This window comes from Strix aluco, chromosome 1 (assembly GCF_031877795.1).
Source record: "Strix aluco isolate bStrAlu1 chromosome 1, bStrAlu1.hap1, whole genome shotgun sequence".
In the NCBI taxonomy this organism is placed as follows: domain Eukaryota; kingdom Metazoa; phylum Chordata; class Aves; order Strigiformes; family Strigidae; genus Strix; species Strix aluco.
The window spans coordinates 94737926-94755883 of NC_133931.1; the positions used below are offsets into that span (position 1 = coordinate 94737926).

At 41.1% G+C, this 17958-nt stretch overlaps 1 protein-coding gene across 9 annotated transcripts in view; it reads left to right on the forward strand.

The window, feature by feature from the left end:
* Window positions 1-17414, forward strand: part of FARS2 (phenylalanyl-tRNA synthetase 2, mitochondrial) — a 255083-nt gene extending 237669 nt beyond the window's left edge. For all 9 annotated transcript variants that reach the window (XM_074827581.1, XM_074827589.1, XM_074827570.1 and 6 more), the window contains one exon: window positions 15773-17414. In XM_074827581.1, coding sequence (XP_074683682.1) covers window positions 15773-15911 — 139 coding nt within the window. In that variant the 3' untranslated portion in view covers window positions 15912-17414. The remainder of the gene's footprint in view (window positions 1-15772) is intronic.
* The last annotated feature ends 544 nt before the right edge of the window (window positions 17415-17958 follow it).

Sequence of the window (17958 nt, forward strand, 5' to 3'; positions counted from 1 at the left end):
TTTGTGCTAGAACAGAGGCCCTGTGAAGGACCCTACACACATAAGGTCTGCTCAGACCACTGACCTCAGGCTTAACTGGAGTTTGCACTGTTGCAAAGTTCAGCTGTCATAGCTGTTTTCACTTACCTCTTCTCATGCTATCGTGAACACAGTCATTCATTCATTCCCTAACTGAACTGGTGTATCATCATTTTTATGACGAGGATCCAACTGGCTGCTTCTGCTGATCAGTTTTAAAAACATTGCTACCCAGGAACCCGTCCCTCTTGTTTTGTAAAACGTTGGCTGAATCCTCAGTTGGCAGAAAGAGATGTCATCCCATTGCCTTCAGTGGGAATAGGTCAGGAGGTTGGACTCAGCAGCATTTGGGGACATCCAGATGGGTTTTCTTCCTCTCCCATATATCTCAGTCTCATTTTGAACATAATGTATAACATGTTTTTACATGAAGTTAGGGGAAAAAAAAGGAGGATGTGCTTTAGTGCTTATGAGGATTCAGTGAATTACCAGCTTGTGATTTTAGCCCCTGTTTCCACATGCGTTTCTCCTGGAGGAGTAAGTCTTGGTTTGTGCTGCTGTCATCCCCTCACTGTGCTGGCACAGTGACTGGTGTGGCCATTCAATGAACCAGATTAGGAATCTAGGTCTTTTTTTCTTTTTCTACCTGGTGATTTTTCAACCACATCAGCTCACTAGCGTGATTCATCACACACGCAGGCACTCAGGCAGATGTGCTGGTTTAGTACAGTAGGGAAAATCTGAGAAGCAGGGAGAAGCACCTGGAGACAGGATTGGAGAAAGATGTGTGCAAACACCACTGCTGCTCAGTTTTATTGACCCACCCGTGTGCTACTGAAATGCTCGCCCAGTATTTGGGGAAAAGAAAATAGATACAGGCTCAACCTTTCTAAAAAAAAAACCAAACCTCCAAAATTGATCCAACACAGTATAGATCTAAGCATGGGCTTTGTAGGTGAATGCTGTGCCTGATCCAGATTCTTTCATTGCTTTCCTGTGGAGTTTCTGTGATGTATTGTGGGATGTACAGAATCAGAACTGGGATCTGTTGAGATACAAGAGACTAAGCTTGTCCCTGCCAGTGCAGATGTGCTAGCAATATAAGAAAGCTCTCATCCAGCTTAAAAGTGCTTATAAGTGTTTTGATGTACTACAGCTGTCTAAGTCTCGTGCAACCCATGCTTTGGACTGATGTTTCAGCTTCTACGGTGGATTTATCCTAGTGAAGAATGAGTTGTTTTAACCTTCCCTCATATGGATGCTGAAGTAAAATCACAATACATCAAGTATCATGATGCTAATTAAATCCTATGGATGAAAAGTGTGTGGGTTTCAGGAGTGATATCTGCAGATGTCTCTCTCCCTTTATCTATTTCAAGCTGATCTTACTGGGTTATCCAAACTGTGTCTCTGTGTCTTCACCTTTGGGTAGAGACTACAGTGCAAAATGTCACAGGGATGTTGTAGTCTCCCTCTTCTTCCTCTTTAAGGGCTACAGTTTCCTCCATCATCTCTTCCACTTTAAGGAGGTATATTCCCTCACTAAATCCACACACCCAGCGCCTCTGTTTGTTTAGCTATCTCTGCAGAGAGATGGTGTCAGTGGCTGGGGAGAAAAGTTTGTGCGTGTGAGTGCAGTGGAGAGACACGGTGGATGCACATGATTCAGAAGGGAGCACAAGTCGCATTGCAACCCTCTCAGCGGTGGGTGCCTAATAATTTTCATATTCTTTGGTACTGTGTATGTTTCAAAACACAATGTTAGAACACCAGCCATCCTGGCTAGGTGTGACAAGAATTAGGCACAGTAGAGAACAAACTCTGCTGATCTTAATGGTGTGACCCCAGGGGCACTTGGTGAGACGACTGTTCAGGTGTCTGTAGTCTGTCAGCTACCTGTAATCTCAGAAGGAGCATCTCCTTCCTTGTTTGTTACTGTAGTTCAAATGAAGAAGACCTGCTAGCAGAGATGATGGTATTTAAGGTCATGCCACCAAATTGCTGCATCTATACCGGTCTTCTCTTCTATAATTCTGAAGTCAGTAATGTAAGAATAACTTGAGTTCATTTCAGTTAGCTGTCTGGATTAATAGTTGCTGTCTGGGTGCAGCTGTATGCAACCTAGACTGAATTACCTACAAGTAGGGCAGGTATATGGGACTGTGGTGAAGAAGCATGTGGCATGTGAGCCTTTCTGCTATGACTTAGACAATTGTGTCAATAATTCAGAAGCATGTGGCATGTGAGCCTTTCTGCTATGACTTAGACAATTGTGTCAATAATTCAATCTTTTTTTTGAGGAGAGAGTATATGTCTTAAACTTGTTTAAGAGAGTCTCCAGTTCATGGAACAACTGCAGTACTTTCAAAGTAGTACGTGCCCCCATTAAGCCATTCTTCCTTACTGTACAGGCATAAGTCATAAATAGTTTATTTGTTTCTTGGCAACTTCATATTTCATGTAAGAACAAAAGAACATACATGCAATAGAACTTTTATGAGATCAGCATTTAATCCCTGAAAAAGATTTAGTAAACATTAGGATTTCCTTGAAGCTGGTGATCTTATCAGACCAAGAAAACTTGCAAAGATTAATAAAAAAAAATAGCCTTTGCAGTAGTGGCTGTGAATATGTATGTACGCTTACATACACATATTCTTGTATGAGTACATGGGGTTATTTTTCCTTGTAGCAGCGTCATGGCCTCTCATCCCCTGCTGCAAAAGGCAATCTGGGTAGATAAAATGAAAGGCAGCTCCTTCCTCGCAGCTGTTGTATACATCAGGAAGAGGTAAAATAAGTGAATACAGAATAGCAAGTGAGTGAGAATGGGGAAGCCAGGATAACATGTACGAATAGAGGGGAAACATGGCTGGTTATTCAGGGCATTATATTGAGGCTCCGTAAAATGAGATTTCTATTACATTTCTGTGTATTTCTACCATGAGATTAGCTGATCTGTAGCATGTCCTTGGACGTGTCATTTCCTCTGTATTTTTCAGCCTCTCTATCATAACAGGGCATAAAGTTAATCAACTTCTATGTCAAAACGTCATAGTCCCCAGAGTTGTTGTCCTCCTCAGGGTTGACCAGCCTTCATTCAAGGATTGGTGTTTCAGATGTTTCCTAGTCCCTGGACTTCCCCAGATTGCCTTGGGGTGCAGATTTGCAACAGACTTGTTTGCAGCATTGTTTTGTTAGAAGTAAGACTTTGTCCTTATTTTAAGATTGCCTGGGGTTGAATGTGGACTTGGAAAGCTGAAAACAAAGGGTTAACCTCTTGATATAAACTCAGTAAAGCGTAAAAGAGAAAGATGTAGTTCAGCCTATCAAGGATATGCAGCATCTTCTGTGTCTGTTCCTTAGAGCTTTCCTAAGGCATCTCTCAGCCCTGAAGCAAAGGGGACAAGCAGCTGAGTGACATTCTCCCTTTGGGATGCTGTCTTACAGAGTGGACTTTCCTGGGGTTTTTGTTTGGGGTTTTTTTTATTGGCTTTAGGCAGTGAAAGGTAACTCAGCAGCACTTTGCTTTTCTGTCTGCTGTATGTCAACATTGGCCTACAAGGCTAACGAAGGGTTGCTGACCTAAGGAGGTTATGTCATTTTCAGGGGATTCCTTTCCCCTCTCAGTCTGTTGGTCTCTGCTGTTGCCCTTCAAAAGTTTTTCCCTGTTTGCTTTATTTCCAGGGAATATAGTGTTGGCAACACAGAGCTCTTTTGCCAGGGATAGCAGCTAAGGTTTGTATTTCCTACCTCCCTGGCTTCCTGAACTGGGCTTTTTTCCCCCTCACCTTTTAATGCAATGGGATAAACAAATACACAATGTGTATTCAGTTGGAGCTACAAGGAGCTATCTTTGCTACTCAAGTAACTTTCTGCATTTTAAAGACCGTTACATTATTTTATGCTAAAGAGTTGAAGAGTACTGCCACCTAGTTCATCCTCCTACTCCAAAACAGGATCAGGTCTACTTTTAGCATTCCTGACAGACACTTGTATAACCAGTCCTTAAAGATTTCCAGCAATGGGGACCCTACTGCCTTTCCAAGTGAATTTTCAAGCTGAACATTTCTGCAATATGAGCTCATTACTTTCATCTCCTGATGCTTGTGAATGTTGATGAACAGATTATTACCTAACTCTTTGCAGCAGCATTTTATGTATTTGAAGGGTGTTTTCATGCTCTCTCTTTAGGCTGAGCAACCTGTGTTCTCTCAGTCTTTCCTTATAATTTGTGTTATCTAGACATCTGCTTGTTTTCACTGCTCCCCAGTGATCTGCCTTCAGTTGCCTCACATCTTTCTTGAGATGTGGAGAGGGTACTTCAGCTGAGCCAGTAGCAGTGTTGAGTAGGGCAGAAGGATGTCGCTCCGGCTGTGTTCCAGCAGTTCGTCCCAGAGTGGTGCTTCCTTAGCCTAAAGCAGCACAACATCATCACAGGTTCACTTTCAGCTCGTGATTCTGTGTGGTCCTTAGATACTTTGTGCAGCACTGCTGTCTGCCCAATTGCTCCCCATCCTCTGTGCATGCAGCTAGTTGTTCTTGGCTAAGTAAAGAAGCCTACACTTGTCCTGGTTGAATTGTATACCTAGCTTTTCCAGTTTGTCAAGATTATTCTAATCTTGTCCTCAGTTATACTTACTGTTTTACCCAGCTTAATGTAACTTGCCAGTTAACAACCACTTCTGCTGCATCACCTATTCCATTAATGAAAATATTCCATCATCCGGGATCCAGGATGAAGAACCCTACAGGAACAATCCTTCAGATATGGCTTTGAACTGTGGATAACTGCTTCCAGAAACAAAAAATTATTGGCAGCTACTTCAGCCATTTGGAATATCACCTTCTAGTAGTAATCGTACTGATCACCAGTTTTCTCATCTACCTTCATGCAACTCCCTCCAAGGTGAAACATTTAGGAAGACGGATCCTGTACTACATAATTTTATGAACTGGATTTATTATTTTTCTTCTTTTTTTCACTTTTTGTTGTAACTTTTAAAAATTTTTCCTAAGATTTTTCAAATTTTTCCAAAACTGCTTGTAACTGCCAATGGATCCATGGTTTGTGGCATATTGATTTTAGAACATTTTCTCTTATCTGCTTTAGCTGACTGTGATGATATATTCCATATGCACAAACACACTCCTCCACACATACCTGCCTCCCATGGTGCTTGCTACTTCCTGTAATTTATTGTCTCATTTATTGATTATTGATTTATTAGCCTGTTACCCCTTTATAGAGGGAAATTAGGTTGTTTTGACTAGGTTTGCTGGATACATCCCTGGTTTTTATTTTTTGTCTTTTTTATTTCCATTGTGTGCTTACAAGTGGTTTGATTATCTGCACCAGAGTCTTTCTGGGAATTTGAAGTAAAAGCAAATGGTCCATAGCTTCAATGGCTTCCTAGCTTTTTTTTTCCATTTTCAAAAATAAGCACTCTGTTTGACCTTTTCCAAACATTTGCTACCTTACTTGTCCTCCATGAACTCTCGAAGACAATTGATAACAGCTCTGAGATTTCTTCTGCTCATTCCTAAAGTATCTTAGGGCAAAGTTCATCTCTTGGACAATTTGAGAGCATTTGATTTACTCTAGTGCTCCCTGTGTATTCCCCATTCTGGGCTGAAATCCCTTCTTTGCTGGTATTAATTCCTGCTAGTGAGAGGATCAGTTGTCCTTTTTTAGTAAAGTCTTAGCAAAAATGGTATTTTGATCTTCCTAGTGTAATGTCTTAATGGCTTGCTTTCCTTTCTTGAGTGGCAGACTGATAATTTCATTGTACTTACAGAATGATGCATCTCATTTTGTGCCCTGACCTTTTAGTCTTCATAACGATATGGTGTTTTATTGTGTGATGCTCATATCATCTTACTGTAGGAGGTGTTCACTATTCATACATCCTATCACATTCACATTTTCCTCATACTCTTTACTCATAAAGAGTAGCCAAAATATTAAGGGGGCAACATGACAAACATGGCAGTTAGAGTTTTCCAAACTAATGCTATTTTTGACAGCTGTAAAATTTCTGATCAGTGCACCTGGTTGGTATATGTTGTCATCATTTGGCTAGTTTCAATGGTGTTGTGATGTTTTCCCCATCATTACATTTAAACTAACCAGGCAAGCCTCACCTTTCAGACAGGGGTTCTTTGTCATCGTGGTCCAAATGTATTACCTGCACAAATGGGACCCAGCAAGAGAAATGTTTAACAACCAGACAGTTTTCCTGTGTGCTAACAGGAGTGTAATCTGCTGGCCAGTAGTTATCCTTACTATGAGGACTTTTTCTGAGTTGTCTTCGCAAGGCAGCAACTGTCAGAAAAGCAATGAGACCGTCTGTGTGGAACCACACCACCTTTGGGGAGGGTAGGTGGGGAATTTCTGCGTCTCCAAAACAAATCCAGTTAGTCAGATTAAGGCTCATAAAACCTGACAATTCTGAGAGGAAAAATAATGTATGGACTGGAAGGAGATAGTAAACAACACTTGACTGTGCAAGCAGCTGCACAATTTTCACCCAGTTTAACAGATGCTGTTAGTAGCCCCACTGAGAAACCACACACAGGTACAAATGCTTTTAAGTTACCTTCTAGTGCTGCAGGCTGCCCAGGGGGGCAGGCACTTTTAATGCCTTGCTTTTACACAAAAAAAAAGGCAAGTGATTTCTTTTAACCTCTACTTTCAATTTTTAAGTCCCTCCTTGTCTTCTGGTCTCAGGTTAACTCATCTCTTCCTGATCCCTTCTTCTCCCCATCCTGTTTTCTCCTGATTTGGGGTTAGTTTTTCACTTAACAGCACATTTTGTTATCCTTATGTTGGCTCTGCACTTTTCTCTGCCCTGTCCATTGTATATGGACAAGGGTTTCTGCCGTAGTCTGTTTTGTTTCCAGAGCTGCTGTACAATTTGCAGAAAAGAAGAGTGACTGGAAGTCTGTGTGCGTGGGAAGAGTAACTTGAAAGAAGGGTAATTCAAAGGGTCTGTGACTGCATTTATCCAAGTCTCTTATCAATCTTCTGTGTGACCTTGGAAAAATCATTTAGGTTCTTGGTCTGAGTCCAGAGCCATGTTCCTCTTTACCTCAACTCTCAGCAAGTATAAAGGGAACTTAAACACCTAACTTCAGGGCGTGGTGAGGGCAAAGCCACTAATCTCAGTGATGAAATCTGTACAAGTACCTAAAACATCATTCAGTCCTTCCCATGCACTTGTCTGCCATCTAACTTTGTAGACCCTGATTTCTGCTAGTACTCAGTGGAGATACATCTTAACCAGCTGTCACTCCTATCCGTCTTCATTTCTTAAGAGAACAAATTGTTTTAAATTCTCATATAAATTCCCCTTTTACTTGATTATGAAATATGTTTTAATTTGACAGTGATGTTATTTTTAGTAATACTTTTGTAGCCTTTAGTATTAACATCTAGTTTTGGGGGAAAACTGCTAAATATTTATACTTCTCTTCTTTGATCTTTCACTCAGAAGAACTGAAAAGGTATCACACTTAACATTTTTACTATAAATATTTTAGATAGCATTTGAAAGAGTCCAAATTCACCTCTCATGTTGGATTTGTTCAGATTGTTGAGATAGGTTGTCACTCTTAAGTGCTTCCAGATGGCGTTTCAGTTGCCAATGGCTGGAAACTTTTGAGCGATACTGTTGTGGCTAATGACCACTGATGGAATCATTAATATTGCTGTTTGACAGAAGTAGGACCAGAGCCTCTTCCATCCTCTTACTTGTATGCTATGGCTCAGCGGCAGATGAATATAATGTCTTCGCTTAAGAAGCACAAAAGGAGCACAACAACTCTGCAAACACTGTGTCTTCCAGAGTTACTCTTTGCAAAAAGGTTTTGTCCCTGACCCATTCCAGTACTAGCCAGTTACCCTGAAAGGGCACAAGAAGTTGTGAATCAGATATCCAAGTCATGAAGTTCTGCCAGACGCACAGAGCCTGTTGCTGCCGGAGCTGCCTCATTCTGCCACTAAATTCCTAGGGATTTCGGAGGTCAAGAGAAATGTGGAAAAAGTGGGAGAGTCAGCAATGACAGAAAACATGTTGATTTGTTGTGGTTTTACTCACTGAAAATGTAAATTTTTCTGTAAGAATTTTCTGGCTAGCAGTCAAAATGCTTCAGCTGCCAGTGCTGCCAGGACTTCCAGGTATTGCATGCTTCTGTTCTCCTCAGTATGCTCTGATTTCTCATCAGCTACGTCAGCCAAGTTTCTTTTCCACAGAGAGGAGGTGATCCATCATAGGAATTTTTTGCCTTCACCTCTCATGGGAAATGCAGTCCTGCCATGGGTCTGAACTACACAGGAAAGGAGAAAGTCAAGGAGCTTAGATGGCAGTTCCCATGAGACACAATATCCAAATTGAGTTATTTTGTTCTTTTGTTTGCTGGGTTGGAGAATGTTTAAGCCCCTAGTGGTCAAATTTTAAACAACAAATAACAAAAGGTATTACCCCTCGCATTTTGTTTTGGTGAAAACATGATTAGACTTTGAAAAACATTTGACTTGGAACCTTTTCTAGTCAAACCCAGAGAAAGTGAAGTGAAATGAAACCCTGTGCTGTACACAGAACAGGTATTCTCTCCTTTCCGATGTTGGGACTATTGCTTTTTCTCTCTTACTTTCAGCATCCAATTATTTTTCTATGTTTAGTACACAAAATTAAGTGTCTTAAGTATTTTACCAAACAACCTTCCCTTGTTTGCCAGTGCAATGAGTAAAGGTTATTTCACTGGATTCTGTATGTGTGTATTTGTATTGTAAAGTTTGCTTTTTCCTTTCTTTATTCCACCTGTGCAGTCCTGATATCTGTCATAGTGATAACCCTGAAGAAAAAGTAGGTTTTTATACCCTATTCTGAGCCTCACAGGCTTGCACATGTTCTGATCTTTATGTGCATGCCCACTGCATGGCTTTCTTTTATTCCTGAAAGGCTCAGCCTTGGTAAGTTGAGAGACTCATTCCATTAAAAGTCCATAACATTACATCTATCTGGCATGATGAGTGCTCCAAGGTTACTATGCTGACAGCAAGGCGAGTCTTGAAAATATTCAGCCTCTAGCCTACCCTTGAATCTTCCTGGATTTAGAGCAGGATTTTGAACTGACTCACTAGATGGAGTGATAAACTTCTAAAAATTGAGGAGGCCCAGTGTAACTGAGAGCACAAAGTTTATCTTACAAGAGGAACAACTCTCAGTCACATCTAAGTTTAAATCCATGTGGAATGGATTCCTCAGTATTGGTGTAGATCAGATATGATAGGAATTCTGTTGCCGGTGCTTGATAGATGATTTTCCCAAAGAGAGAGAGATTGGAGGACAAGCAGTCATCACTGATGCTGGAATCCATCCCCTTGAGAACTCATTTCTTACGTGCTTTACAACCATTGATCATTTCTTTCTTCAAGGAATCAATGAGTCATTGTATTAAAAGCAAAAACACAATCCCAAACCCCAAAGCTTTGCAGTTTTTTTCTGGCCTTCCGTGGCAGCAAAAGTCTGTGTCACAGCTTATGATCCTGTGGGGACTTTGGATTTTCTTTCGGTATAACGGAGAATGATATTTTTCTCCTTATTCTTCACCCTAGTGATATTTCATCGTTGCCTCCATGTAATGGATTCCATTACTTTTGATGCTGTGAGGCTTAAGAGCTTTTTAATGGGAAGTGCTTGGATCTGAGATAGGTTGACTGTATCGTTGGCTGGTTACTGAGACGACTGTAAGAGTGCACAAGGGAAATACTCTCAGTTTCTTGTGTAACTTGGTCTGTTTACAAGAGTTCCCAAGCAGAGCTTGGTGGAAAAGAGCCTTGCACTGCTCATGTTAGTTTGCTGGCATGTATCAACAAACCAAGGTAGCCTGTTGAAATGAGAAAGGGTTGTTAGGGGCCAAAATGCTGGCCAAAGCATAAGCAATTGCTTTAATTGTTTCATTAAACATTTAGTGAGTACATCTAACAGCCAGGAGACTTCCTCTGTGAGGTGATGCTTATGAATTTTTTTTTTCAGTATATATATGTTTGTATCTCTTCCTACATGTAAGAAATTAGGTGATAGATTTAGGTAGAAAAGGAAAGTCATGATCAAAATTTTCTAACCAGTCCAGTGTTTCAGATACTTCACGATGGCTTAGATCCTACTTACAGCTATTTAACAGTGTCTCAGTGACTGAGAAGCTGAAAAGTTTGTGAGTGCTTTCACTTTTCATCTACCTTTCATTATCTTAACTAGCAGGTGTTATTTATGTCCTTTGCCACGGCATCCAATACCATGCTCTTTATCTCTCTCAATGAGCTGGCTGTTAACAGAATTTTGTCCTTTTTTCCTACATTAAGAAAAAAGCTTAAAATGGAATTAATACGAAAGAAAGAAAGAATGAAAAGGCCAAGCAGGTTCAGGGTTTGGTATTCAGATACAGATTTCATCAAGTCCAATTAGAAAAGAGCAGAAAGTCCATTACTGTCTCAATTTTGTGAAACAGAAGAGCAATATTTCAATTCAACTGTCTATCAGTGAACATACATCTCTTTTAAAGTGACCACCCAAAAAATCCACAGTGGTCAAATATTGTTGACAGTGTGAACATGGTTATGTTGATGTGAAGTATCTTTGAAGCTGAACTATTCTTCTGCTAGGTGTCAGGAGGAAAAGATGTGCAACAGAAATGACCATTCCCTGCTTTCTGTGGGTCTAAAACAATTCTTTCTTCTGGAGGTGATCTAGTGCCTTTCACTAGCATCAAAATTACCTTAAACAAAAACATGTCCATTTTTAAAAATATGCTGGTGTATACAATACGCTCTTCCAGAGAAATGCAGTATTAGCATTTGAAAGGACTGATGAGAATGCATCTTCGGGAAGGGCCTTTGTTCAGAGAATTACTGCTATATTCTACGTGCGTATCACCATGGTAATTGAATATTTGCCATTGGTAGTAAGGTATATAACACAAGCCTTTTGCCGTTTTCCATGATGTGGTTCCTAGCAAAGAGTGCTATTTGTCAGTTTAAAATTTATAGTATGACATTTAGCAGTTGTGCCTACTATCATAGTGGTGGATGTGGTTTGAAAGCATGAAACAAAAAGGAAAAGGTAATTACATCTTCTTCTCTTCTTCTTACAGTTTAATATTCCTCCCCATTTCCACTTACAACATGAACCGTTCTGTTGGAGCCACAAAGCAAAACCAAAGCTGTGCTCTCTGCATGGCTTTGGCAACTGTGTTGCTAGTAACATGAGACAGTATTTTCATTTCTTCCCATCATGATCCCTTTCAGGATATTGTTGCAAACAAAACAAGCCTTTCTCTTCCCTGAGCATGACATGATCTCAGTGGAGCGTGTAGTGATCATTGAGTACTGTGTGAAGGTTTATGTAAGGTACTTGCATGATGAATCTTTTGGGGGGATATAGGATACAAACTTCTATGGCAGGAATTGGGAGACCCTCAAAGAACCTCATTAACATGACTCACTTAATAGAGGGAAAATAATTATTTTAAATACTTGTGTTACCATGTGTATAGATCTTTTAAATAATATTCTGTAGGAAAAGGTGCAATATAGATATGATGGTGAGTAGTACTGCTTAGCGCACTGCTCAGAGTACAAAAGAGATGGTACTCTCTTTAACTCCTTGATGCTGTGGGAGATTGTCATCTCTGCTTTTCTGTTCCTCAAAGTAAATCCAGCTTTCTAGAAAAATGTCTGGTTCTGTGTTGTCCTCAGCACGTAAAAGCAAGAGTAACATCCCTACAGAAGTCTCTGTGCTTCTATGCTTTATTTAAGACAGATGGAAAGTAGAACACAGTTAAAAAGTGGGGGTTTTTCCCCACTCACTGCTGCCCCTTTTATCTCCTTCTTCAAGTACAGGGTGGAGAAGTTTTCATTCTTGTTACGATATTGCATGTGCATGAGACAAATGCCAATACCAGGCATTTACTCTTTAGGCAACATTTTGGTTACCAAATGACTCCATGTCTTAGTCTTATCTAACCACTGAGACAGGTTCCCCTGTTAGGTGCTTTGCTGTTGTTAGCTTCTGGGCTCAGCTTTCTAGCCAAGTTGCATTTAAAACATCCTTTGGTGGACATCCATGCAGGGAAGGATAACACACAGGTATTAATTTTTATAGCCTAACATACCCTTTCATTCTAGCCTGGTCCAAGTGTCAGGTTGCTTTCATGTTTGTTTTATTAGACTAGTGGCAGACTAAGGCCCCTTAATTTCCTGCTGTGTGCAGATAGCAGGCTGAAATAGCAAAACATATACACTGACCTACAGGTTGGCCCCATGCAGTGAATATGACCTGGCAGTGAGCAGCTCCCTAGCACATGGAGGCGGCTGCACACCAATTCCTGAAAATCACGAGGCAAAGCTGTTTCCTCCAAAAAATGTATGAAAGAGCGTTTGGCATTGTTTCACTCGTGTTTGTTCATGGACCATATTCTTGTTTCCTCTTGCGGCATCAGAATAAATCCCTGTCTTCCTTTTGCCTTTGAGCAGTGCTTCACTGTATTCACTGCGTTTCATTACCTGAAAGCCGCAGGCTGGTGCAGAGGAGACTTGTGACACTAAGATCAGCTGAAACCTAATGGGAGAGGAGTCCACGTGACTTTGAACCACATGGACTTGTCTGGTGGTGCAGTTTAGGTAAATAAACCCCAATGTGCTCACTGTTAAGCTTCTAGTTTCGTTTTTGGTTTTTTTTTTTTACCTGGTGAAGCTGCTGTTCTAGGTTTTGGCCTCAATTTTTCTGTGCAGAGATAGAGGATAGAGAGCTACTGCTTCTGTATTGTCAGGCTGCAGCATGACATGCAGCAGAGAGTTCATTATGCATTAGCAGAGCCATCTTTAAGGTAGGCAAACACTCTGTGACTGTGCAGAACAAAAGGAAAGCAAGAAAGGGAATCAGCAAACATGTATTATTTGTTGACAATAATTGTTTCCAGTTGCAGTGACGGCAGTGATTAATCACATTGTCTTAGTATGGTATTTGGGGGTGGGGCGGGATAAGTATTAGGAGGGGGAAGAGCCAAGAAGTACTCTTCCCCATATCCCTTGAAAAGTTAGCTAATACTACTCTGAAAACAATAATTAAGGTTTTGAAACTTGCAGTGTGTCCTTTACTGAAATAGCATTGAACCATATACTCCTTTCTAGTTAGTAACAAAGATGCAAATAAACCTAGCTAAAATGTGGGAGAAAAATGCAACATACCAACCATGTGAGTTATGTGTAGCCAGCCATGTGTATTAGTAGCGACATCATTTTTTGGCTATAATTAAGATTAGATTCATTATATTTAATGCAATCCCTGGTTTATTTCTCCTGCACCAATGCTTAATTTCAGCTGCATCTAATAGAACTCTAGTCCAGTGCTGCTCCATAAGACCTCTACCTTTTCCTAATTTAAATGCCTCCTAAAGATGCTGGTTTTCCACAACACCCACAAGAAACTATTGGGTCCTATTCTGACCTATTTAATTTGCCTCATGAATGAACTGCTCACTAGGATGGAGGGAGGGGGATACATAAACATGTGGGTCAAGAGAAATGGTTACCTTCAGTTAACCATGACCAGAGAAGAAACAGTGCTGGAGCTACTCCTGCCACAGCTTAAATACATTAAGTAAACTTGTGTTTACATCACATTAAATGGTGGTAATGAGTTTTCCCTCATGGGATATATTCCCAGTATATACAAGACTTCAGGATCAAGTCTGTGACTGTACATCTTCTAAATACATTTTCAGCCAAAGCAATTTGCAAATGTTTTTGATCAGGTGGGTTGCTGTAGCACCATTAAAAGCTGAAGTACTACCAGCTGTACTGGTATTTGCCAGCCTGGTTTTGAAAATTCTTTCTATTGAGCCCCAATTCATTATTACTCTCTGTTATTCAAATTTCTCTCTCGCATCTGGCCAAACCCTTGTTATTCCATTTACTTGCTTCTCCCAGGTCTGTGCTCTCAACTGCTTTGCAGAGGTGGAGCGGAGCAGAGCAATGCCTTCTCTGCAGTTACACCTCCCCCTCTTTTCTCAAAGATCACTTTTCTATAGTGTTTAACCTGCACCCAGGGAAACCTCTTGGCTGGTTCTTAGCAGTTAACTGCAGTCAGCTTAACACTTTATGAAATGCAGTTTGCCCTTTTCTATGCTGGTCAGATTTAACTTGCTTTATCTTCAGAGCACACAAAAAAGGAGGAATGCTTTAATTCGAAATAACCTTTTTGTTGTAAACTTCCAGTGGAAGCAGGGCAAGCTTCCCACTCGTGTTGGGTGGGATAAAGTTGGTATCAAATAGCTGTTCTGAGATAAAAACTACCTGTGCCCATTTCTAGTAGGATTTGAGGTTGAAATTAGTATCTTGAGAGTTATCTTTGTGTAGGAGCACATAGAACCTTAGTTTTAATCAAATAGTCATAATAAACATGGTTTCTAACATGAACCAATTTTCAGGAGAGAGGTGACCCGAAGTTTGTTGAACGCTTTTGTGTGCCATTAAATGCAGAGTTCTGCCAGTCTGAAAGATCCTTCTGTCTAGTACTTGATCTCTGGTTTCCTGTTATTTTTTCCCTCAGATTTTCTTTCTTTCACTGAAGTGAGTGTTTACCTTTGAAAGAAGAAGCTGTGTGGGCTTCATTTGAAACTAAAAATAAAAAGGATGCCACCACTGCCATTTAAATTCAGTAATACAAGTACTTCAATTGTAGAGATGCCCTTGCAAGAGCTATGTACTCCAGCCTGTTTTTGATGGAGAGGAAGAAGATTTTTTGCTCTCTTATTCAACTTACTGGTTTGCTCCTGGTTTTGCATTAGATTGTCTTTGCCTAACTCTGCAACTCTTAAATACTTTTTTTCCCTCATCATTCCTTCTTCTCTTATTCCTTTTCCCTGTTCTCCTTTGCCTTTTCCTTTCCACAGCAAGGGATAAGAAATTTTGCCATGTGTGCCGGCTGTCTTGTATCACCCCGTTTCTTCCTGAGTTTGCTGGACTGCTCCTGCACCTCAGCTGCAGCACGGCCAGTGTCTGGGCGCTGCTGTTTGGTGCTCCGCTTAGGGAGTGGCAGCCACCCTTGTCCTGCATCTCTGTCCTCCTACAAATGGAGACTTCAGATGCATTTTTCCCTTTTTTTTAATTTTCAGTGCAGGCAAAGTAGTCACCTGAATTGAAAACTAAATGTTTTACTCTGTTTTGAAGCTGTGTGTTTGGTCTCCTCACCCAGGCTGGAGCCTGCACGGCAGGGCTTGTGAGATGCCCCACATTAGCTAGCAACATTGCTCTCCAGCACACAGAGGTTGTGTGCTATTTTCCTTATGCCCATCACTGCCAGACCCACTGGTCTGAGGGTGATGTGTGTGTGCAGTGCTCCCTCGAGGTAGCCCAGTTAGCACCAAAATGAGAGAGCTGTGGTGTCAGCAGCAGTTCACTGGTGTTAGCATAGCCCTCCTCCTGGGCTTGTTTGCTCTGGTAAGAAGCTACCACACTGCAATACAAGTTGAGGTATAAGGTGGACTTCAGCAAAGTCCTCTGCCAGAATTAAAATTCAGCTCAGTCCCACTTCTCCGGACTGTGTATTTTAGCATTAAGGTGATTTTCAAGCAACAGGAACAAAATTAGACCACAAATAAAAAATGATCCAGAGGGTAAGTGTTTGGATTCATGTATTTGCATTTGTAGGCACATGTATTTATGAGTCCTCTTTTGGTTTATATTTTGTAGGACAAAGAAAGTCAGCCATTGCTACCGTATCATTTACCGTCATCCGGAGAGGACTTTAACACAGGATGAGGTGCATCGCATCCATCAAGCTATTGAAGAATCAGCAGTTCGAGAACTTGGGGTTGAGGGCAGGTTCTAGCATCGCTGGTCAGAAGCTCTAATGACTGTTGCTTTTTCCTTTTATTTTTCCTTCTCTCTTTTTGTTTCAAGGTTGGGGGTTACAAGCAAAGAGAGGGGTTTTGTGACTGAACCTAGCACATGGAAAACAATTGATAAATGGGGCAGTGGCAAAATTACCAGGTAATAAACATTACTACTGAAAAATCATTGACAAAGCGCTGGTGCTTTATTTTAAGAAATGAGGGAACAGCAATAACGTAAGATTCCCCTCCTGTTACAATAAGAAATACACTGCCTGGTGGTTTTCTGTGTTGTTAATTGGTCCCTGGGTTCCATTAAACTGTAAATACTTGGCATTATTTCTGTGTTGACAGGATCTTCTCTCCGTGTAACGAGTGAAGCAAATCAGAGACACAGATTAGCTCAGGGAAGAAATACCCATCCCTCCCTCTTTTTTTAAATAAGAAATGTCAGGTTTTGCTTCAAGAAACCTTCCAAGAAGTTGGCTCTCTTATCTGGGTATTGTTGTCATCTGCTACAGAGGAGCCAGTGTGGCTCTGGGGCCAGGCTTGGCTGTCTTCAAATGCCAGGTCATTGGTGAGTCTTTGCTGTTGGATCCCCCTGCTCCCACAGAGCTGAGCAGAGCTGCTTAGCAAGGCGCTGCAAGCTGTACCGCCTGCCCCAGGTGAGGAGCTCCCTTGTCTCAGTTCTCCTCACATAGGTACCAGTGCAAGATAAGTCTGTTCCCCTGTCACCAGCAAAGAATTGATATCACATGGGGCAGGATGTCAGAAAAGAGAAACTCTTCCCTACAGTGCCCTGAAAAGCAGCTGCCTTGATCTCTCACAGTATCTTACTTTCTAGCAGCAGTGTCTGCTCAGAGATTTGACCTTTAAGGCAGGAAACCAAACTAAAATGGGATCTCCTACTATTTGAGGCACCAGTCGCTTTACAGGATGCTTGGCTTTTTCATTGCAGGTTATAATAGATAAATTCTGGCAGTGGTATGATGCTAGGACCTGTAGAAGTGTTCAAATGGTCTGATAAATACTTGATGAGCCATTGCAGATGCTGATACGGAATATGGGACCAGTTTTTCCTTGTAATGGTATTTCATACAGTCTTGCAGGTCACATCTGGTTGCTGTGCAGGCAACATTCCTTACTTCAGGGAAGAAGGCAGTAAAAGCGCTGCAATAAACAGCATCTAACACTGATTTATACCTTATCAAGAAACATCTGTGCAGCAGGCTTGTACTTAACCATAAGAAGCCAGTTACTATTGCAGATGTGACAGAAGCAGAAAGCTCATTTTAATTTCATTACTCAACATATTTAGCTGTGTAAACAAATCCTAATCTAAATCACTGTTGTGTTATCCAAATAACTTGATTATGAAAACAATATGCTAGACTTTCTACAAGGCAAAAAGAATGGGTGCCATTTAGGCACCAGAAAAACCTACTTGCTTATTTTTAAACCGTGATTTACTAAGATCCATAAATAAAGCCTAGTCCATTTGATGTTTTTCTGTCTCCATCACTCTTTGCCTTTTCAGGATTCTCAGTGAGGACCACCGAAGAGGAGAAGCACTCCCCTGAACTATACTGAGCAGTAATGTTCCAAGACAGGGCCTGATCGATGCTGCCACATGGGGCAGCAAATTATGTGGATGTTAATTGATGGGATTGCCTATGGAGAGAGTACTAAAACCTGCCTGCTGTATGAAAGAACTAAGTCTCTTCAGAAAACAAGAGACTATCTTGGGTGGAGTACACTGCAAGATTCCCCTTTTAATTTATTGATTAGAGAAGTTTCCCTTTTCTGCTCCCCAAATACTTCAGTTCTCTCATTCTGCTCAGCCAGTTTTGGGGGCATAGAAATGTGGGGAAAGCAAGGAAGAGAAAATTGAACAATGAGCCTGTGTCACTGCACCCACAGACTGTCATGTCTGGCTTTGCAAGGAAACTTGTGTGTTCTTGAATCAGCCGGTCTCCAACCACTAACATCAGTTGTGTTTGATGTGTCTGGCTGTGAACTGTCTGCACTCTGGTGAGGAGGGGCTCC